At 40.6% G+C, this 23,378-nt stretch overlaps 1 protein-coding gene across 1 annotated transcript in view; it reads left to right on the forward strand.

Moving 5' to 3' along the window:
- The window catches only part of CLCN5 (chloride voltage-gated channel 5), a 151,175-nt gene extending 128,451 nt beyond the window's left edge, over positions 1-22,724 (forward strand). The window contains exons 3-13 of the mRNA XM_082864973.1: positions 1,998-2,149; positions 4,746-4,845; positions 8,245-8,432; positions 11,128-11,250; positions 12,454-12,660; positions 15,494-15,574; positions 15,805-16,347; positions 18,696-18,882; positions 20,104-20,502; positions 20,956-21,172; positions 22,515-22,724. Coding sequence (XP_082721099.1) covers positions 1,998-2,149; positions 4,746-4,845; positions 8,245-8,432; positions 11,128-11,250; positions 12,454-12,660; positions 15,494-15,574; positions 15,805-16,347; positions 18,696-18,882; positions 20,104-20,502; positions 20,956-21,172; positions 22,515-22,605 — 2,288 coding nt within the window. The 3' untranslated portion in view covers positions 22,606-22,724. The remainder of the gene's footprint in view (positions 1-1,997; positions 2,150-4,745; positions 4,846-8,244; positions 8,433-11,127; positions 11,251-12,453; positions 12,661-15,493; positions 15,575-15,804; positions 16,348-18,695; positions 18,883-20,103; positions 20,503-20,955; positions 21,173-22,514) is intronic.
- Positions 22,725-23,378: the final 654 nt, after the last annotated feature.

A 23,378-nucleotide genomic window follows, 5' to 3' on the forward strand; every position in this document is an offset into this window, starting at 1 on the left:
CTATCTACAAAGAAGGATGATGCAGTGCTCATGTTACCTAGTGATGTAATAGGATTTTTTCTTTCCTGTTAGGAAGCTTGTTGCAGATCTTCATTTTGTCTTAATATTCTTCCAGCTGGGGGCCTCATTTGATATACAGTGTAACGTTAGGTAACTATTGGGTGCTTTTAAAAATCAGTTTCACAAAATCCTTTGAAAATTTCTCCTGAAAGGAGCACACTTAAACCAGACCAAATTCAATTGAAGCATTAACCTGCTTTAAAAAGTCAGTTTCTGGTTGGTTGGTGTCCTGTGTTCATGTCAGCATTTGTCTTGAGAATTGAAACAGCTTGGTTCCCCCCTGCCCCACATACTTTAGTCTCTTTCTGCCCTCATTTCCCGGTTGGCTGTTTCCCTCCAAGCTCTCAAACAACAGCACCAGCATTAATCTTTATCGGTATGCCACTGACATGATAGGAAATGCTGGGCTGGTGATTAAGCAGCCAACCATTTTATGGCCAAGTATGCTTGAAGATATGGAAAGGACTTTGGTTAGGGGTTTTAAGATTAACTTGTTCATCTCCTCCACTCCACCCTCACCCCACCCCCACCCTTATTATGATTTGGATTCTGCAGAGCTTTTCCTTTCATGTGTGTGTGTTGCTTGGGAAAGGTACGCTGAACTAGGTATTCAGGAGACTTAGACTTTGTAAACCAGGTGCAACTTGGGTGTTAATTCAAACTTATCCTTTGAGGGTGCTCAAGTTGTCTATTAGGAGTTTAGAGTGAAGGTGGAGGTATGGATGGGGGAAGAGGGGGTCAGCTCAGGCCCACTTTGGCCTTCTTCACAGAGGGATTCATCACCAAACAGTCTCGCTAGAACTTTGTCCCTGCCAAGGTTGATGCTGCAAATGTGAGCTGTGGCTGGTTGAGTTCATTGATGGCATTACTCTGCATTTTTCCTCATTGTGCATTTGCATGCATTCCTGAATACGGTATTACATTTTGTGTTTAATAGTGAAATCTTGTTTCACCAGAGGATTGTGGAAATATTTTGAAGAAGTTTGTTAAGCAATACTAAGGAACCTTGTGTAAGTGCAACTTCTGAGTTTGAACACTCCTCCCTCATCCCAACTGTTCATCAAACAAACTTGGGTTCAGCTGATATTTATTGGGTCGTAGCCATGTGCTAGACACTGGAGAAGGCAATGGTAAATCAGATAATAGGGCTACCCTCAAAGAGCTTATAGTCTAGAAAAGAAGATAAAGCATTTGCTTAAGTAATTGTAGTAGAAGTGCTAAAAACGAAGCAGGTGAAGGATTGTGATTGTTGGCCAAAAGGATATGTTTCTTCCAGTTGAAGGATCAGGGAGGGACATGTCATCTCTGAGCCATGCACTTTTTAAAAAATCTCTACTCGGAAATCTTAGACTGTCCTGGTATACTCAGTAAAAGTTTCCACAAACCCATGGCATTAGGAATCAAAGTCTTATATCTATGGAAGGGAAATATGTACATTCCAGCCAGCTTAACTCTAGAAGAGACCTACATGCTTTCTTTGGAGTCCCCACTCAGGCAAAAGCCACCTCTGAGGATGGAATTACTGCCTTATAAATGTAAAATGGTTTCTGACTTGATTTGTCTGCAAAGACCTTTGACCCTTTTGTCTTCATCCTAGAACAGAAACTGAAATACCTAAGCTGCTCCAAGCTCCTGTTTTTTGTTTCACAAATCCTTTCCCACTGAACTTCAACCCCTGTCAATTCTCCCTTTGTACTGTGGCTCTCATACGTCCCTTTCCATTCACACTGCCTCGAGATGCTCATCGTTTTGTGCCTAAGCCACAGAAACTTCTGAATGTGATGGATGTTCTGACCAGGTGATTATTCTGCTTTATCAGCACACCCTAACAGTAGTCATCTGATAGTTTAAGGGCTCACCTCTTGGTGCTCAGAAAAGAGGTATTAAAAATGTCCAGAGTGTCTGAAGTACTAATGTCTGTTTTCTGTTCAATCCAGAGGACAAGTCATACAATGGTGGAGGAATAGGTTCTTCAAATAGGATGATGGACTTCTTGGAGGAGCCAATCCCTGGTGTGGGGACCTATGATGATTTCAATACAATTGATTGGGTGAGAGAGAAGTCTCGAGACCGGGATAGGCACCGAGAGGTAAGACGAAAGATGCTTTGTGAGTGAGTGTTAGGAAACTTCAGGAGAAGAAGTTGAAGGTATAGATTCTTTATATGTATTCTTTCCCTCAACACTGGATGTGGCTGAATCTGTTTTCTGTTGGACATGTAGGGTTTTATTTTTAATATATTTTTATTTTTAAGGTATCTTGTATATGATTTTGAAAAGAATTTATATTTAATGATGATTTATCTCCCGATAGTAAGTGGTTGAAAAGGATCCTTGGGTATAAATGCCTGTGCAGAGAGGTGAAAACAAAGTTGGTGGGAGGAACCAAATTAAATTTCAAAGATCTTCCTTCCCCATCTCATCTCTCTTTTATGCTTTTCCCTTGAAGCAGGATTTTTACACCTAAGAAAAGTAAATGGGCTCTTTTTAAAGGAATAAAAGAAAAAAAATCTCAAAGCTGTAGTGTTTACTGAAGCTTACAGGGTAAACCTGTGATTATAGCTCTTGTACAACCATAAAACCAAAGCAAATTTATGCATTCAACTCACACAAAACCACAAGACCAATCAAATTCAAATCAATGACATTAATATGATAGGTGATAGATGGTACTTATAGCTATGGCCCAGTTTGTTTTGAATATGACAAGAGAGTCTCCCTACTTTTCTCTTTTCAAAGTACTGTGAAAACTTTTCAGAGCAGTCCGCCAAGGTCATTTGCCTTTAACTTATTGCTGTGTATCATTTAAATCAGGGAATCACAATTTCTAGTTTGTGTCAGGAGCACATAGAGAGCTTATTCAAAAGGTAGGGCCCCAGCCCCAGTCATCCTGATTCAGTAGGGAACATTTCTTCAGCCAACAGTAAGTATGATTATTTTTTCTTCCTTACTATTTCTGCTTTGATTCCAAATTTAAAATTCGATTTTTAAGTTGACTCCATTCTCTCCTAAATTCATGATTTCCTCCTCTTAGACCTGAGTGAATCTCCTGAGCAGTCAGGTTCAGATCACTTTTCATTCCTTTCCAAGCTCCTGACTGGCTTTCTCAAGACCACCTAAACCCAGGAGTCAGGTTGTCCCAGGTACAGGTTTTGAGAAATTTCTTTGTAGTCCTTGGATTTGTCATAATCCCATAGAGTTTTCTTCTCCTAACTCAGAAAGGTGATCTCTGTAAAACATTCTTTTTTTTTATAAGATTCCTGCTATTTGGGAACATACACACATATGCTTTCTGTTATATCAATTCATCAGGCAGCCTTTAAAATATAGAATCTTACGGCTTTAGAATTTTTGCTATCTGTATTCAGAGTTCAGTTTGTCACCATTTGCTTATTCAACATGTTACTCAGATTGTGAAAGCCACCTGTGATATGACAAGGGCACATTTCCCGTTATATCAAAATGGTTGCATCTGAGGCACATTATATCAGCTAATAATAATTTAAAATCAATTAAAATGTGTTTATCAAATGTTCAAAGGTGACCTTTTTTAGCATTAACTGTTCATCATCTGAATGGAAACAGTGTCATAGGGAAAAGTATCACCTCATCTACTTTCAGCACTTAAATTGGAAACTTAAAGTCATAAGTCAAAATGAAATTTTAAACTGCTTTTAAAATTTTATAGTAATTTATTACTTGTGATGTTACTGCAGATCAAGATGGGGTAGCTAACTTACACTTTCAAAGATAAGAAATAGAGGTACAGGGCTTCCCTGGTGGCGCAGTGGTTGAGAGTCCACCTGCCAATGCAGGGGACATGGGTTCGAGCCCCAGTCCAGGAAGATCCCACATGCCGCGGAGCAGCTGGGCCCATGAGCCTGTGCGTGCGGAGCCCATGGCCGCTGATCCTGCGCGTCCGGAGCCTGTGCTCCGCAAGGGGAGAGGCCACAACAGTGAGAGGCCCACGTACCGCCGAAAAAAAAGAAACAGGTACAGAGAAGGGGGAAGCACTAATGACAAAGCTGTTAGAATGCTGGGTTTTGAAGTGTGGGCACTGAAGGGTTAAATTAACAAGGCTAGGACCTAAAAGGTAAAAGTTTCTGCACCTCTTGAAAGCTGCAGATATTCCCAGCAGGTTTTTGAAAATGAAAGAGATCATCCCTGATATCATTTAACATCTGTGATCACTGTACAGTAAGAGGTTTGTGGTATCAAGTCTTGGAATTTGCCTGACCTGAAGCACAGCCCCAGGTAGAAAACCACAAATTGTATTTTTAACTCCTCAAATAAGCCCGTGTTTGTTTATTCTTTGAAAAACAATCAAACTATTTGCTGTGAGTCAAGAGACCATCTTTGGACTATCTGATGTCCAGGCTAGAAAGAGACCGCTGCAATAAGCAAAACAGATTGATGTTATAAGAATTTAGCAGCTAATAGGGAAGTCCTGAATAAGGTACTTGCAGACATTGCAATACTGGAGATGAAGGTGGGTTCAGTAAGACAGGGTTCAATAAAGCTCAAAGTTCGCGGTGGCGTTGGTTCAGCCAAAGATTTGAGAAGTAACTCTAAATTGGAATCTATTTCCAATGAATAGGTTTGTCTTTGTGTTTCTTTATCGCACATTTTGAGGTAAAAAAGCAAGAGTGTGTGTAGAATGTATCAATGTTTTCTCATCTCTCCCTAGATTACCAATAAAAGCAAGGAGTCAACATGGGCCTTAATTCACAGTGTGAGCGATGCTTTTTCTGGCTGGTTGTTGATGCTACTTATTGGGCTTTTATCAGGTATGGTAAACCATGTGAGCTTTCTAAACAAATCTCCTAAAATTGTGGTGTGCCCCTCTCCCAAGTCATGAACTGAATTGAATACTGTACTTTACTGTTTTCCTACATGAACGGAATTGTTTGTGGACCTTTGGGAAGCTTGATGTCCCCGTCTATAAAGAGGTAGTAATACCTCATCTCCTTCCTTAAATAAATGAGGTTAAATGAGGAAATGCATTTAAGTGCATTTGTATGCTATAAAATATTGTATCCATTTAAAGGTGCTGTTAGTACTGCCTTTTGGTGCTTGTCTTGAGGAAGAACCTTTCTATTAGAGACAGGGTTTTCTTTTTTTGTTTTTTGTTTTTGTTTTTTTGCCGTGCTGCGTGGCTTGCAGGATCTTGATCCCCGACCAGGGATTGAACCCGTGCCCTAGCAGTGAAAGCACTGAGTCCTAACCACTGGACAGCCAGAGAATTCCCCCCCCCCCCCTTTTTTTAACATGTTAGTAAGCATGGGGTTTAGGAAAGAACATGTAGAAGAGGACTTCCTGAGAGATTTTTGTAGCTATTTCTTAAATATCTACTCTCTCATTTGGGAGTAAAGAAAAGCATGTAAGATATGGCTCATACCCTTAGGGGGCCTAAATTCTTACTCTTTCATGGTGACCGAGGACTGGGATGGTACCACCTTTTCCTATCTTCTCCATCAACCTTCTAAGGCACTCCAAATAATATATAATCTTAAACACGAATAGCACACTTGCTATGCAATACAGCTTTAAAGCTGGTTCCCAAGCAGGCTTCCTCTCCCATGGGGAAAGCAGAAAGCCAAGAATACCAGGCAGAGATGCCGAGACTTATATCCTTGTGGCATTAGAAGATGGGCCTAGGAAGATTTAGAATATTGAGCTAAAATAAAAGGTGGGAAATTGGATGGCGGTTGGGATGGAATGGTAGTTAATAGCACAGGCTCTAGTTTATGGCTACCTGGATTTGAATCCCAGCCCCACCGCTTGCTAGTTTTGTGACTTCAGGCAAGTTTCTTAACCCTTGGAAGTTTTAGTTTACTGACTTGTAAAATGGGGATAAGAGTGCCTATATTACAAGTTTGTTGCGAGAATTGAATGAAATACAGCGATACAGCACTCAACACAGTGTCCAGTTGTTCACAATGCTGCTGTTACCTAGAGATAATTCATGAGCCATGGAGTATAAAATGATCGCAGCAAATGAGAAATGGTTCATCCATAGCAGAGTTTTCAAAGATTATCTGGGCCAGGGGTCAGCAAGCCTTTTCTGTAAAGGGCCAGATAGTAAATATTTTAGGATTTGTGGGCCAAATTGTCTGTATAGCAAGAATGTAGCCATAGAAAGTAGGAAAATAAACGAGCTGGACTGTGACCAAGAAAAGCTCTATTTAAAAACACAGAGGCAGATTTGACCCTCGGGCCATAGTTTGCCAACCCATGGTCTAGGGTGTTAATGCTGTCCCTTTTCTGGCTCGCACAGGAGAGAGACGTGGTCTGGACAATTTAGAGCTGGCTCATAATAGACTGAGTGGTCTGTAATGTCGAGTATTGCACAGAAGCTGTCAAGAAGGAAGGGGGCTGAGAAAAGGTTATGTAGTTTAGCAGTTAGGGGATACCAGTGACCTTGAAAAAGCATCTCAGATAAATATTAGGAGACAGATTTCTTTTTTTTTTTTTCTTGGCTGCGCTACGCGGCTTACAGAATCTTAGTTCCCCTACCAGGGATCGAACCCAGGCCCCTGCAGTGAAAGCACCGAGTCCTAACCACTGGATCACCAGGGAGTACCCAGGAACCAGACTGCAAGGGAAGGCAACCATTGTAGAAGTTTTGGGGTTACTGGGTAGTCACTGGAAGGAGAGAAGGGACAGAAGCTTGAAATGGTAGCATAGACAAGGGGAAGCATTTCATTCTTTAGGGTAGGGGAAACCTGCTAATATTTGTAACCAGGGAGGAAAGAGCCAATTGGGAAAAGAAGGAGAAGGAGATGTAGACGGGAAGATAGGATGAAGGGTACCAGTGTTAGGTAGAATAAGACATGCACACGTGAAACAACCAGAGAATTAGCCAAACTCTTTAACATCGTGTTAGTTTTCTGAATCCAGGCAGTAAGTGCAATAGGAGTTAGAAGGAAGAGACAGCGGGAACTGGAGTGGCCAAGAGTAGGTGTCAAACAATTTGTTAGATTTGACTAGGTTATTCAAATATGTAAATAACTAAGAGAGTGTGTTAACACTCTTAGCACCTACCAAAACATACACATGACATGGCCTCCAGCCTGTTGGAACGTAGGCGTAATATCCTCAACTTTTTAATGTATGTCTTGTCACTAGGTGGTCAGTGAATATTTTTCTTTCCCTCATACACACAGGGTATTTTGTTTTTAAGCATTGGAGAGCAACAATAGAAGCAGTGTGTCAGAATGCAGGAACAGTCTGGGAATTCAGGGGCTGTGAATTTTATGATGTCTTTGCTATTTCCCTAAAGCACGATTCTAGACCATTTAATTTCTTTATGCCAGCGTTTCTTCATCTGGACAGCAGAAATGATGAGAAGGGCAGAATTGAAAGTACTATAACTATCTTAACCCTATCAGTCTATTAGCCGCAGTGCATTAGTCCCCATTCATTTTCTCATAATTTTCTTTGAGGGACGTTCTGTATAAAATATTATTTGCTCCTTGTCACTAAGAAAACTTCAGAATGTTCACATCCTAGGCTCAGGAGGCTTCAACCTACCTACAGCTTCATCTAATCTTCCATGTACATCACAGTTTGTGCTTTTATAACTTCAGTTCCCTTAGCCTAGAATGCCTTCCTGCCACCACTCAAATTCCCTCGCTGCTGGAGCCAATTCGGTGTGGAGACTGAGCCCTTTTCCTCACAGTGTTCATCAACTGCCCTTGGCAAGCCATCTCAAATAAATATCATATAATATTCTTCAACATGGGCAATTCACATTTTCTCAGTTTTATGTATAAAGTGAGAATAAAATAAACTTTAAGAAACTTGACCGTCTTTATGGATCAGTATTCATCAACTCTAAGTCAAAGCAGAGTCTTTGCCAGGGGAAGCAGCTAAAAGTCAAATCCACTCGCCCCTTGCTCCCACCCCACCACTTTGCTCTCCTCTAAGTTTCCCATATACAATGAAGATCCTGCACACACAGTGTTTAATGCAGACAATGTTGTTGTTGTTATTTTTTCCCCTCTTGAACAGGCATTTAATAACAGGTAAAATCCATTAGAGATAAAAGGTGAAAAGCAAGCAGACAGACAATCAGAAAGGGGTTGCAGATGGAATGAGAAAGTATATACTTGTCCATTATTTTGATTCCTTTTCCCTTATTTTCTCTGACAACTGTGGCCTTTCCTTCCCTCCCCTCAAATCAGGTTCCCTAGCTGGCTTGATAGACATCTCTGCTCATTGGATGACAGACTTAAAAGAAGGTATATGCACAGGGGGAATCTGGTTTAACCATGAACACTGTTGCTGGAACTCCCAGCATGTCACCTTTGAAGACAGAGACAAATGCCCAGAGTGGAATAGCTGGTCCCAGCTTATCATCAGCACGAATGAGGTAACACGTAGTGAAGATTTCTGAACCACTGATTTAATTATTCTTACATTTACTTCATTTCTTATACTGTCCCTGTGGCAAATGTGGAAGCTTCCTTTATTTTCCTTTTCATGAAAAGGGGAACCAGTGCCAGCTGCCTTTCTCTGTGGTTTAAGTGCAGTCCTATTTCTATCTCTTCTGACATGTGGAGTTTTTTGATGCTTACACAACAACTTAAAATGTTTTGCTTGTTTTAAACAAGCCTGATGTTTCTTCTTAGTTGTTAGTACACCGTGTGACTGAATCTTTCTCTAGCTATTTCCGTAGAAATGTCAGAGTCAGCCAACAGGTAAGCTATAATTTCTAACAAAGGATGGAATGGGTTAAAAATGTGTTTAAGCGATTTTTCCCTGAGCATTGCATTAGAACATTAAAAAAATTATGATACGTTCCATAGCAAAATAACAGAAACCCAGGAATAAAATTGCCCATACATTTTGAGATTAAAATGTTCATTTGTCATTGTCTTTTAGCATATCTTTTTGGATGTAAAAGTAATTTTGTTTTTTGGTTCCTTACCTTTCTCTTACCATTTGGTTTGTATGTTAGATCTCTCCTACTAAACACGAAAGCACACAAAACAACTCTCAACTCCCAATACCACTCTGGCTTCCACCAACTAAAACAGGTACTATCTCAGCTCACTCCTCATCTACTCTGTTGGTAAAGTGAGGGGGACAAGACTAGGATGTTTGTTTGTACTTTTAAAATTTATTTTCATACCTACATTGGTCCACAAACAATTTGAAATGGCACACACCCCCACAGATTCAGTGAAGGTAAGAGAAGGATAAGAAAATAATAAAGTCAGAAATAAGAGTGTTTATGTACATATATCTGACTGTGCATATTGGCTTGGGTTAGCTACATACTATATGTGTGAGAGGGTTTAAGTCTGTGCTTCTCAGACTGGGGTTAGGTCAGCGTACCAGAGGGTATGTGAAACCTCAGGATACATGCTATGTGCTTTCCCAGAATATCAGTTTTTCCTGATCAGTATTTGGAAGAAAATTTTTTTCAAAAATTAAATGTAAACAATCATTAAAAAGGAATGCAAAAGTCCTATGTTTAAGATAAAACAGAATATCTATTTCAGCTCTGCTCTGGGTACCCCACCCCCTATCCTCTCTCCTAGATTAGGAGTATGTACTTGGGTTGAAAAGTTTGAGAAGCTCCGGATTTAGGGTGAGTGTGTGTGTGTGTGTGTGTGTGTGTGTGTGTGTGTGTGTAGTTCTCCACAGTTTTAGCACATGTGTAGATTTGTGTAGCCACCACCACAATCAAGATGTAGAACTACTGTTCCATCACAACAAGGCTCCCCCATGCTACTCCTTGAGAGCTGTGTGCATGCGTTTAAGTGTTCCAACCATAACTTTCAAACTGGAGCCGGAGATTTGCACAAGTGACAACTTTCTCTGGCCCTCCTTTTAATGAATGAAATTCTTGCCTGGGGAAAGAGTCTTCTAGGTTTTAAGAAGAGTTCTCCTGCCAAGAACTTGACCTCCTGGTCTCTGCCTCTAGTCAGTTTCAGCTACTTCCCCTTTCCCTCCCTTTTCCTCTTTGTCTCCTACTTCTAGAGTATTCTTCCTCCCTAGCTACATTCTGAAGGCCAAGAGAGCAATTATTTGTTCCTCTGAGGGACTAAAATAATGGGAAACCTGTGTCAAAATTATAACTCAGAAAAAACCTGAGCATTTTGGTTCTCCTTGTCTAGGTCAATGAATTATTTTGATAGTGTTTTAGGTTTTAAAAAGTCGGAAGTCCCTTGAGTTTTGTGTTTCATGTAATTTGAGTGAGTTTCAACTTCAAATGTTTCTATGAGCAAGCATCATCTGGTAGTGTTCAAAATATCTTTTTTTGTAAGGCATAGCTATTTTGCGAGCCCTTTAATGTTGGTGAATGCTTGCTAGTGGTCAAAATTAGATTTCTGGCAGATTTCATTATAATAGGGGGATAGTCTCATAAGTATATTCTCTCCATTTTTAAAAATAGCTGTTGCTGTTTTATTCTTTGGGATATCTGGCATCTCACTGATTTTGTTTGATGGTCAGAGCCCAAAACTTTCTACTGCATTTTCTTGTTGCCAGTCAGCAACTACACCTTTGCTACGACAGTGGCAAAATTCTCTCAAAGATGTGGTGGTCTCTACAGAATGTCATTGCTTATTTTAAGAAAAATACCAAAGAATTTTAGATACTCTAACCTATGAGAATTTGACACCAAGGTAGGTAGTAGGCAAGGATGAATTTAATGGAACTCTGGAGCCAGTCTTCACTTCAAATGTGTAGTCAAGGTTCAGCCATTCCAATAAAAGGGCTGTTAAGACTCTTAATGAAATTGACATAGTATCATATATATTTGACTACAAAATCTATCAAAGCACTCATATAGAAAGTGAATTTGCTTCTTCGTTCTTGTCCATCCTTAGAAGGCATTGTCAGTGTCCTCTGGGTGTAACAAAGCCTCTCATTTTCAATAGCAAGTGGGCTGACAGTTGCTTTGCTGACAGTCTGGGAAGGAACATCTTGAGCAATTTAATATTGTTTTTTTTTTCTTTCTGACCTCCTCTCCTGAAAACCCATTCCTCAGAAGAGATGCATGCCTCACTGAGGCTGTCTGGGCTAAAACAAGCGTCTTTCTTTTTCCCCTGTTCCAGGGAGCCTTTGCTTACATAGTCAATTACTTCATGTATGTCCTCTGGGCTCTCCTATTTGCCTTCCTTGCCGTATCTCTTGTCAAGGTGTTCGCACCGTACGCCTGTGGCTCCGGAATCCCTGAGGTGAGTCTCTAAAATGGTTTATAAATGGTAACAATAATGAATCCCTTTTAGTTAAAATGATTTAATATGTATTCCAGCATATACCACAGTTGAATATCAAGCAGAATCAGATCACGAGGCAATCTAGGGCCTCTCTAGATCTTCCCTTAAGTCTCCTTCCAGGCTGGGCTACCTGGACATTAAAGGGAGTTGAGGGACTTCCTGGTGGGGCAGTGGTTAAAAATCCGCCTGCCAATGCAGGGGACACGGGTTTGATCCCTGGTCCGGGAAGATCCCACATGCCACGGAGTAACTAAGCCCGTGTGCCACAACTACTGAGCCTGCACTCTAGAGCCTGAGAGCCACAACTACTGAAGCCCGCGCGCCTAGGGCCCGTGCTCCGCAGCAAGAGAAGCCACTACAATGCGAAGCCTGTGCACCGCAACGAAGAGTAGCCCCTGCTCGCTGCAAGTAGAGAAAGCCTGAGCACAGCAACAAAGACCCTACACAGCCATAAATAAATAAATAAATATTTTAAAAATAAATAAAGGAGTTGATTCCTAGCCTCCTCCGGGTTCCTGGTGAACCAGGCCCCTGAAGACCTCCCCGACTCCCTAACCAAGAAGCTCCTAGGGTAGATCCCAGGCTTCTGGTCTAAAAAAATAGTGGTATTGTCAACTTTGTTAGAGCAGAAGAAATAAAACTGTTTTGCTACATTTCCTGCAATATGATTTGGGCTAGAAGGAGGGTGACTAAAACCCTATTTCTAAGTACTTTTGGTTTAGATTGCTTGACAGTGACTGAAACCACAGAGATTTTAGGTTACCTGGATGACCTTGCCCCCCCTCTGTTTCCTGACCAAGTCATAGTTACAGATTCCTTGGTAGAGAATCAGCGCTATACTAGCCTGTAAGGATTAAGTAAGGGAAACACCCTCCCTCTCTGCCGCCCCTTCTCCATACAATGCACTCTCATACTTACAATACTACCTTGCCCAGCTATCACATGGCCAAAAAGAAAAAAAGGAACATGAAAGTTTAAAGAACATTTCTCACTTTCTTGGGCTGCTGGGCTCCCTCCCAAACTGGGATCACTGTGGGTCAAGCATTTATATATCAGTTGTTTTCAAAAGGTGCAGTTTCTATAACGAGGACCAGATTTATAGCTTCTTAGCCTTGTTTCCTTACTTAGTCTGTATTCAATCTCTCTGTGTTTGACCTGCAGATAAAAACTATCTTGAGTGGTTTCATTATTAGGGGCTATTTGGGTAAGTGGACCCTGATTATCAAAACCATAACACTGGTGCTGGCAGTGTCATCTGGCCTGAGCTTGGGCAAAGAGGGCCCCCTAGTGCACGTGGCTTGCTGCTGTGGGAACATCCTGTGCCACTGCTTCAACAAATACAGGAAGAATGAAGCCAAACGCAGAGAGGTAATAACAAACGGCCTTAATAGTCTCTTTTTTGGTGAGAGCATAAATGGTACAACCTTAGGGATGAGAGTTGGGAGATTCTACCAGTGTTAATGCAAATGCCCTTTGACCCAGAACTTCCACTTCTAGAAATGTATCCTACAGACATCCTACCATGTGTGCACAAAGATGTATAGGGATGGACAGTGAAGCATCTGTCAACATCGTGAAAAACTGAAGCAATCAAAATGTCCATCAATGGGGGACTGATTAAACAATATTCTGTCCATACTCTAGAATACTGTGCAACTGTTAAAAAGAATGAGATAATGTTATGTATACTCACATGGAATGATGGCTATAAAATACCATTAAACTTTTAGAAGCCAATCTCAGAATAATGTGTATAGTAAAAATCAGTTAATGTTTTTGAAAAGTATGTATATGTGCACCTAGAAAGAAAATGACTGGAAAGTGGTTTCACCCCAAACTGTTAAAAAATGTCTACCTCTGGTGAGGGGGAAAGTGAGGGAGAAGTAAGGACGTCAACTTTTTATTATGAATAATTCTATACAAGCATGTGCTATTTCTATTACAAAATAAGTACAAAACTAATGGAAGATTATTTTAAAAGAAAGTTGTTTATCCCTGTGAAAGAATATAAAATTCAGCATGTGTTTAAGATGCCAGCTTTTCCATCTTTTATTTCTACCTAACAGGACGCTGCATTGGTTTCTCTCTGTATTGGATCTCTCTCTCCCTTGTCTTCTGGCTCAACCCCGCTAAATTAACCCCGCTGCAGCATCTCTATAGTTGTTCTCGTGTTTATACAGTTGTTAATGTATGTCATTTTGAGGAGGAAGAACATTTTTTTAAAAGTTCCAAGTCATTGGTTACTTTTGTCCTGCTATAATTAAGGATTTAAGAAAATGGTTCTTGCTCTATTTTCCTTGAATTACAAAGAAATCACATATGGAATGGGTCAAGACCAAGGTCATTTCATTGGAAAGGATTTTTCACAAAATTGGAATCTAATGATTTGTTCTGAAAACAAAACAAAACAAAACAAAATTCACCATAACACTCGGAAGGAAACTCAAACATGTTGAAATTTCAAATATGGAATACATTTTGATAGTTCAAGGGGGAAAGTTCCTGGCAGGAGAGGTAGGCTAGCAGGAGAGAGAGGGGGAAATCTGAGTAGGTTGTTTAGCTATCTGTCAAATGTAGAGGGACATAAAGGCAGTATTAAATTAGTGAGGTTGTTAGACAGGAATAATGTATAACAGAAGCTAAAGACATGAAAAAAAAAACATTTTAACTGTCAAGAGTAAAGTGTTGATTGTTGCTGGTTTTGCATAGGTAGAGGTAACTTTGAAACTGTAGATTGCTGGTTACTTTCATTCCATAAAAATTGGCATTTTTGTTCAAATAGTTCTTCATAAAATAAGAGAGGAGTTTCATTTGGCTGGTTCTCTGTACAGATGTCATATATATTTCTAACTAAACTCATGAATATTTGAATGTCATTCACTTCCTGTTGCTTATTCAGACTTTGCAGTTATTTTTTCCTGTTGTTCTCACCATCAGCAGTAACCCTTTTATGTCCCAGGGCCTTGTCAAAGTGGCCAGATGGTTGAGAGTAAAATAGAGATTTGAGAAGATAGGGTGTAGATAGACCCTACTCTACAACATAATATTAAGGCAAATAGGCCACTTCGATTCTTTCTTCTCCCTCATAATTCAACCTAAACAAAGTCACTGAAATCCCCTTTCTCAAGTTCCATGTTAAATGTCCTCATCCTTCTCAGATGAAAGTCATTCTAGCCTTGAATTTCAAAGTCCTCCCCAGCTAGCACCAGAGATCACTCTTCCCCCTCACCCCCTTCATTTTCTTTGGCCATCCTGCACTCCCAGAGAAACCTGCCTATTTATTTTTGCCAAGAACCATTTTTTCTTCAAAAACTCTTAATTTTATTCAACTTCCTTTTAAAAATAGTTCCTCACTACCACAAATTATATACCACCCCACAGCAACCAGAATCCAATGAAAGGACTTTATCCTTCTATTAATTCTGGTGTGTTTGTCATGCACCTTTTACATACACACGCCAATGCCTATGACATACAAAGATGGTGCTCTCGAAATATCACTTGCTCTCTTTCCCCATCTCCTTGTCCCTTTTAATTTCTCTCTCACAGCTTCTTCCTCTTCCCCTCCCTCCTCACCCTTTTCCTTGCCACACCTAAACACATTTAGGTCTTCTCTTCCTTTCAAAATCTATCCCCAATTTTGCCTCTAGTCGCCCCCCTACTTCTGTTTCCATAGGTCACTAGGCATGGAGTAGGGCACATAGTACAGGAAACTCTAAATACTTATTGTCTGAATATTTTCAACTTCTGACTAGCTGTGAGCCAATCATTACTTCAGTTTTGTATCATTAGAACCTTTAAAATCTCATTTTAAAAGCTTTCCTTTATAAAGAAAGTGCTATGTAAATACATCACTGGAAGTATTTCATTTAGGTGATAAATAGGTCTGCAGACTCAAAATCAGTTACGGAATTGGGAGTGTTGGGGATGGGGGCATAATTTGGGATCAAGTACATGCCTAAATTAATTACGAAGGAAGGCCCTCTACATGTATCAGCATGTGAACCATGTGTTCAAAATTCAGCATACAGTGTTTGCTCTCAAAGTAAATATACATTGAACTTCATTTCTGATAAACTGGATATGGAGCATATAAAATTGTTTTTTTATTTAGTAACCACTAACATTCCTTTTTAAAATGTGATTGAAGGTAGGAAAGTTGGCCTTGATCTATTCACTAATTTTGGGTTTTGCATCATAGGTCTTGTCAGCTGCAGCTGCAGCCGGTGTATCTGTAGCCTTTGGGGCACCTATTGGCGGAGTATTATTCAGCCTAGAAGAGGTAATACTTTTATCTGTCTGTAGAGCCACGCACATGATTTTGTGCCAGGAATTCTGGCCATTGTCTGTGTACATTGCAGTCCCAAAGTGCTCTGCCCAACTCCAGTGCTTTGCCACGGGGCCGGAGATCTCCAGGCCATTTTCATCCTCAACTCTAATTCCTGCAGCACCAGTTTTCACCCCAGTTTATGCACGATGACTGAGCTTACTTTCTCATTTTCTCTCTTATAGGTCAGCTACTACTTTCCCCTCAAAACACTGTGGCGTTCGTTTTTTGCTGCTTTAGTGGCAGCATTCACTCTACGCTCCATCAATCCATTTGGGAACAGCCGCCTGGTTCTATTTTATGTGGAGTTTCACACCCCATGGCATCTCTTTGAGCTCGTGCCCTTCATTCTGTTGGGCATATTTGGTGGTCTGTGGGGAGCTTTGTTTATCCGCACCAATATTGCCTGGTGTCGGAAGCGTAAGACCACCCAGTTGGGCAAGTATCCTGTCATAGAGGTACTCGTCATGACGGCCATCACTGCCATCCTGGCTTTCCCCAATGAGTACACCCGTATGAGCACAAGTGAACTCATTTCTGAGCTGTTCAATGACTGTGGCCTTCTGGACTCCTCTAAGCTCTGTGATTATGAGAACCGTTTCAACACAAGCAAGGCGGGTGAGCTGCCCGACAGACCAGCTGGTGTGGGAGTCTACAGCGCAATGTGGCAGCTGGCCTTGACACTCATACTGAAAATTGTCATCACTATATTCACTTTTGGCATGAAGGTGAGGAGATTCTTTTGGTCCTTGGTGGATATTTGTGTGGCTGTAAGTTTGGAGGGCAAAGCCAAGATATTGTACGATTCTCAATAGTTCGTGTGGCGCATCCAACTTCAAAGACCCAAATCCCTTTTTACCCCCACGTGTTCTCATAACTTCTTAGATGATTGTACCTCTATCTAAAACAGTGCAAGCCCAGTTTTAGGCCAAATGCAAACCTCAGTGATGAGATTTCAAGTAGAAAGATTTTCCCCTTTTCTGTGGAAAACATATTTTGCCTCTCAAAAAGGATGCTGAGGTATTTATTCCAGTGCATTTTATATCAAAACAATATCTGACCAACACATTTTTGGTCCTTATAAAGTGGATTTAGAGTTACGAATAAAGCAAGATAGTAGGTTGAACCAAAAGAAGTTGCCGACCATTTTGACCACTAAAATAGCAATTTCATATGGCTCAGCCCAATAGGTAGCTAAATGTATTTTTTACAGTTATCAGTGTCCAATTAGCAAGAACTTCACAGGTGATCCTAAATTAGTATTTAGATTATCAACAGCTGGTATTAGGCCAGCATCTTTTATTTTCAGTACCCATTATCATTTCCGTGTGTCAGAAGAAACCAGGAAGGAAAATTTGTAAAGTATTTTCCTTCTCTTCCTTGGTTTTCATTTGTTTCTTTTTTTAGCACTCAGCTACCAAGGTATTTCCTCTTCTCTAGGGAAATGGAGATTCAAACCAGAAAATAAGAGCCAGCAAGTCGGTTTAGGCAGTACTGTAATCTCTGAATTGATATGCATGCTCCTCAACACCCTGGACAGATTTGCAGTGCTTCTTGAGTTACTTTTTACCTCGTGGCTTCATTCTTTCATCTAAAGTGAATTTGCAGACCATCAGACCCACCCTGATTCAAATATATTCCAGAATTGAATACAATCTATTTTAAAATAATCTGCTGTTTGGATTATCTCTGTCATCATTTTCCCTCTCTTAGCACAGAAAATTGAGAATGCACTATTGTATCCTAGGAGTCAAAAAAAGAGTGGGGACAGCTTACCCTTCCCCCTCCCCATATCCTCAAGTCCATTCTCTAGTAGGTCTGTGTCTTTATTCCCATCTTACCCCTAGGTTCTTCATGACCTTTTTTTTTTTCTTAGATTCCATATATATGTGTTAGCATACGGTATTTGTTTTTCTCTTTCTGACTTACTTCACTCTGTATGACAGACTCTAGGTCCATCCACCTCACTACAAATAACTCAATTTCGTTTCTTTTTATGGCTGAGTAATATTCCATTGTATATATGTGCCACATCTTCTTTATCCATTCATCCGATGATGGACACTTAGGTTGCTTCCAGTGGCATGGACATATATACACTACCAAGCGTAAAATAGATAGCTAGTGGGAAGCAGCCGCATAGCACTGAGAGATCAGCTCGGTGCTTTGTGACCACCTAGAGGGGTGGGATAGGGAGGGTGGGAGGGAGGGAGACGCAAGAGGGAAGAGATATGGGAACATATGTATATGTATAACTGATTCACTTTGTTATAAAGCAGAAACTAACACACCAGTGTAAAGCAATTATACTCCAATAAAGGTGTTAAAAAAAAAGAGTGGGGAGACAGATGGGGGTTCCTTTTTGGGACAGTCATGCAACCATAGTCACTATCTCATTAAGAAAACTTAATCATTTATTCTTTCTTTATACTGTTAAAATAAACTGAAACCTCATGTGCCATCCTTTTTGTGTGAGTAATGGGTCAAGATTCAATACATGAGAGTGGTTACAAGCATTGCATTTAAACCGCAGTACCAGCGTTTACTAAATCTTGGCCTTGGGTGAGTTCCTTAACCTCTCTGCACCTTAGGTCCTTTGCGACTTGGGAATTATAACACCTGCCTCCTGGGGTGGTTGTAAAGAACCCATGAAATCTGGTCCATAGAGCATCCAGCATTGAACATTGTAGATAGTCAATAAAGGGTAATTGTTGTTGATTAGAATTCAAAATTGGGGAAAATGTCTGCATATATGAGAAACTCCATCTATTTTCCTTTTTCTTTGGGAAAGGCTTAATTTCTGCCTCCAGTTCTGTGTTGGTCTGGAGAGTTCAGGCTCTTGCCTGATGGACTCCGAATCAGGGTAAGCGTCTTTGCAGTCGTCCTTGCCTGCACGTTCCAGAGAACCTCTAGTCCCTGTAGTGTTACACAAATCTTTGCGGCCACTTGCTAGCGTAGTGCATAGTTAAATTGTCATTGGCCTGTTCGCTTCGCAGAGGGTCAGTCCTCTAGCCCTTTCCATGTGCCGGACGATCACGTCACTTCTCACTGACCATCTTTTGCTTTCTCTTTGCAGATCCCTTCTGGCCTCTTTATCCCTAGCATGGCTGTTGGTGCTATAGCGGGTCGGCTTTTGGGAGTAGGGATGGAACAGCTGGCTTATTACCACCATGACTGGGCCATCTTCAATAGCTGGTGCAGTCAAGGAGCGGATTGTATCACCCCTGGCCTCTATGCGATGGTTGGGGCTGCAGCCTGCTTGGGTGAGTACTGTTTGCATTGATTCCAAAGAGATTGCTACCCAGGTGGCATTATAAAGACGAGTGATATTAAACACAATTGACTGTAGATTTTTTTTTTTTTTTTTTTTTGCGGTACGCGGGCCTCTCACCATTGTGGCCTCTCCCGTTGCGGAGCACAGGCTCCGGACGCGCAGGCTCAGCGGCCATGGCTCACGGGGCCTAGCCGCTCCGCGGCACGTGGGATCTTCCCAGACCGGGGCACGAACCCGTGTCCCCTGCATCGGCAGGCGGACTCTCAACCACTGCGCCACCAGGGAAGCCCGACTGTAGATTTTTTTAAAGGTGACTCTCCATTTCTTGTTGGGCTTGCCATTTTCAAGTGCTTTAAGAAAGCATTCTTTACCGTATATCTCCATTCCTCCCCTTTGAGAGTAATTCTTCTCTCAAATTCCGTCATATTGAGGAAATAATCAGAAATTTGGGCAAAGATGATCTGCACAAGAATGTGCATCATGGTATTATGTGTAATAGCAAATAACTGGAATCAACCTAAAAGCACAATAAGGGACTGGTTAAATAAATTATGGTATAGTACATCCATATAATGCCATACCATACAGCCACTGAATGTGGTGCTAATAGGTTTAATATCTTTAAATACAATGTTAAATACATTTGTACTAATATACAAAGTATTCCTAATATAAAGTTAGGAGAAAAAGCATGGTGGGGAATTTAAACATATAATATGAGTTCATCTGTATAAAAACATACGTTTTTGAAAAAAGTCATTTGAAATTTTTACTCAGCATATTTCTAGACAGTGAGCTTATGGACAATGGCTTTCTTTTATATACTTTAAAAATATATGTATTTTCTTATCTTTCCACAGTGGGCCTGCACATCCCAGAGAACCTCTCGTATCTGTAGTGTTACACAAATCATAGAGATCTTATGCAATTACTTATATAATTGGGGGGTGGGGAGCAACAGACAAATGAAAAAAAGAAGAAGAATGAAGGAGGTATCTTGTACTTTTGTAGAGATTATTTTTAGAAGTCTGACTCATGTTCACTGTAAACTTGCTTGAATGCAGTTGCAGGGGTCTGTAGGTGAGGCCTCCTTTTAGTGATGTTTCTGGTAAGTAGCTTTTTTTGGATGGGGCCTGTGACAGGCCCATAACTGTAATGAATCCTATACTTTTGCTCCCTTCAGTAAGTAGCCTGTGTCTGTTTTTTGCAGGCGGGGTGACTCGGATGACTGTTTCTCTTGTTGTCATAATGTTTGAACTAACTGGTGGCTTGGAATACATTGTGCCTCTGATGGCCGCAGCCATGACAAGCAAGTGGGTGGCAGATGCTCTTGGGCGGGAGGGCATCTATGATGCCCACATCCGTCTCAATGGATACCCCTTTCTTGAAGCCAAAGAAGAGTTTGCTCACAAGACCCTGGCAATGGATGTGATGAAACCCCGGAGAAATGATCCTTTGTTGACTGTCCTTACTCAGGACAGTATGACCGTGGAAGACGTAGAGACCATAATCAGTGAAACCACTTACAGTGGCTTCCCAGTTGTGGTGTCCCGGGAGTCCCAAAGACTTGTGGGTTTTGTCCTCCGAAGAGACCTCATTATTTCAATTGGTAAGGATTTCAGAAATGGGATAAGGGAATCCACTATGGAAATAAATAAATATGCATGAGGGGAAGGGAGGGATAAATTAGGAGTTTGGGATTAACAGGTACACACTACTATATATAAAATAGATAAGCAACAAGGCTACTGTATGGCACAGGGAAATATATTCAGTATCTTGTAATAACCTGTAATGGGAAAGAATCTGAAAAAGAATGTTTATATATATCGACATATATATAATTATATGTATATATACATATATAAAACTGAATCACTTTGCTGTATACCTGAAACTAACACAACATTGTAAATCAACTATACAATCAGTCAATCAATCACTAAGCATGCATGCATGCGTGAAAAGGGGAAGGACAGAGTGGAGAGGCGACTGGTTAAGGGCCAGAAGTTTAGAAGTAGTCCTTCCTTTTTCAACCTTTTGTTTTCTACTTTTCAAATAGAAAATGCTCGAAAAAAACAGGATGGAGTTGTGAGCACTTCTGTCATTTATTTCACCGAGCATTCTCCTCCAGTGCCACCATACACCCCACCTACCCTCAAGCTTCGGAACATCCTGGATCTCAGCCCCTTCACTGTGACTGACCTTACACCCATGGAGATCGTGGTAGATATCTTCCGCAAGCTGGGACTGCGGCAGTGCCTGGTTACACACAATGGGTGAGAGCTCTTTGGTGAAGGCTAATTGGATTTGGGAGGAAAAGAGAATGTAGAGAGATAAAGAAAGAAGAACCCAACTCACATGAATATTTGTAGCATTTATAGACCTTTCTGAAGCTCTGAGATGAAGATGAATATGTTTCTTTTTTTGTCATAATTAATAGAAAAGGAGTTTGGGGAAGATAGTGGGTTTGAGAGATGCGAACTGCTGGTTGCACATTATAAATAACTCAGTTCCTCCCCCACAAAGGAAACAACTATGTTCTCATGAACAGGCAGCACTGAAATTATAATGGTATTAGGTAGTATATGTATAGTATTTGGTGCTTACGATACCTTTGTTGTTATTATTTGAGGGTGAGAAAACCAAGTTCCAGTGAGGTTTAAAGATTTGCACAAGGACCCCCAGTTACTGTCTAGTAGTGGTAGCCTTTATTTATTTATTTATTTTGGTCTCGCCACACAGTTTGCGGGATCTCAGTTCCGGGACCAGGGATTGAACCCAGGCCATGCAATGGAAGCCCGGAATCCTAACCATTAGGCCACCAGGGAACTCCCTAAACACAAGTCTTCTGACTTCCAAGGCTAAGGCTCTTTCTTTCTGGGATATTTCTTATCCAGTAAAGGAAGCCATGCTATTTTTATTGGAAAAGAAAGGAGGTTGAGGAGAAGGGTGCGTGTTTTTGTTTTTGTTGTTGTTGTTTTTGACCCTGGTATGTTAATGTAATGATTATATAAGAATTTCGCCCTCTACAGTTTATGAATAGCGTAGCAGATGTCTTGCAGGATTGAGATCAGTAAGGGGACTTTTCCTAACTGATCCATTCAACCTTTACTGAATCTGTACTTCATGTAAGAAGGCATTCCACTAGATTCTGGGGAGAAGCAAAAAGCAATGAGACCCTTCTCTGCCCTCAAGGAGCATACAGTGTTTATAGGGAAGCTGAGAACACAGCAAATTGGACAAATGCTACGGAAGAGGTGTGCACAGAACATGCTGTTCCCAGGAGGAGGGCACAGTTATTACTGGCTCGTAGGATCAGGGAAGGTGTTCTGGAAGAGGGACATTTGAACTGGGTTGCAAAAGGTAAGATTTGTATATAGGGAGAATATTTAAACCACAGGAAACAGCAGGATTTAAGACCTAGAGGAAGAAGTGCTTAGAGCATGCTTCGGGACCCATGCATTGTCCCATTTACCTGGTACATGTAATCTAGTCCTGTCATCGTTCTGTAGGTACAGATAGTATTCAAAGACAAAGATGAAAAGGACCACAAAAAGTGTCACCTTTGAGAATGTTATTTTAACTACAGATTAATTTTTGTCTTGTTTTATCTTTTAGGCGATTGCTTGGAATCATTACCAAAAAGGATGTGCTAAAGCATATAGCACAGATGGCGAACCAAGATCCTGATTCCATTCTCTTCAACTAGAATCACAGGGTTGTACTGGATATAAAACAGGAAGGACATTGCAGACCATGGATATATTTTATTAACTGGGTACCCAAAAAACATTTCCCACATTTGGATGGTGAAGTTATATTTGTGTGTTGTCTCTTTCCTACAAGTTAACCAGTTGCACTACATAATCTCTGGAAATTAATCTTCTCTTTAGGAGAAAATTCAGTTAGGCTTCTGTGATATTGCATTAGGAAGATTTCATGAAAGAGTAAACAAGATTGCTATGGTTTAATTCTTTTTCTAAAGATTTTTTTAATTTAAAACATAAGTATTAGCCAATATGCAATCACTGAAAACTATGCAAGAAAAATTCCAACCGTCCTGACCTATAGCCTGCAGGAAGCTCATGAAAAAGTCACTTTTTTGGACTCTGTCATTGGTGGAAGATGAAGTGTAAACCAGGGACTTTGCTTTTCCAACCACAGAAAGGAAAACCAGAAGGAAAATAGGAATGGTATTTTCCAGACTGTGAATTCAGTTCAAATGTTATCTTGTTCTTGTTACAATATTTAGCATTATTAGTTTATGTGTGTGTATGTGTATGTTAATTTTAATACCTGATTATAAGACAATGCTGCTTTGGTTAATCTCCTCTAAATGAATGTAGAGAGGTTGACTTTTATAGCTTGCTTGTTCCTGGTACTCTTTTGAAGTGCACAAAAGATAAGTTATAGAATTTTCTCCTTGTCTGCAAAAAGGGTAATTTTCCAGATGGCCTTTGTTAGCTAGTAGACAAGGACTTT

Source organism: Leucopleurus acutus, assembly GCF_964270905.1.
Source record: "Leucopleurus acutus genome assembly, chromosome: X".
Lineage (NCBI taxonomy): Eukaryota > Metazoa > Chordata > Mammalia > Artiodactyla > Delphinidae > Leucopleurus > Leucopleurus acutus.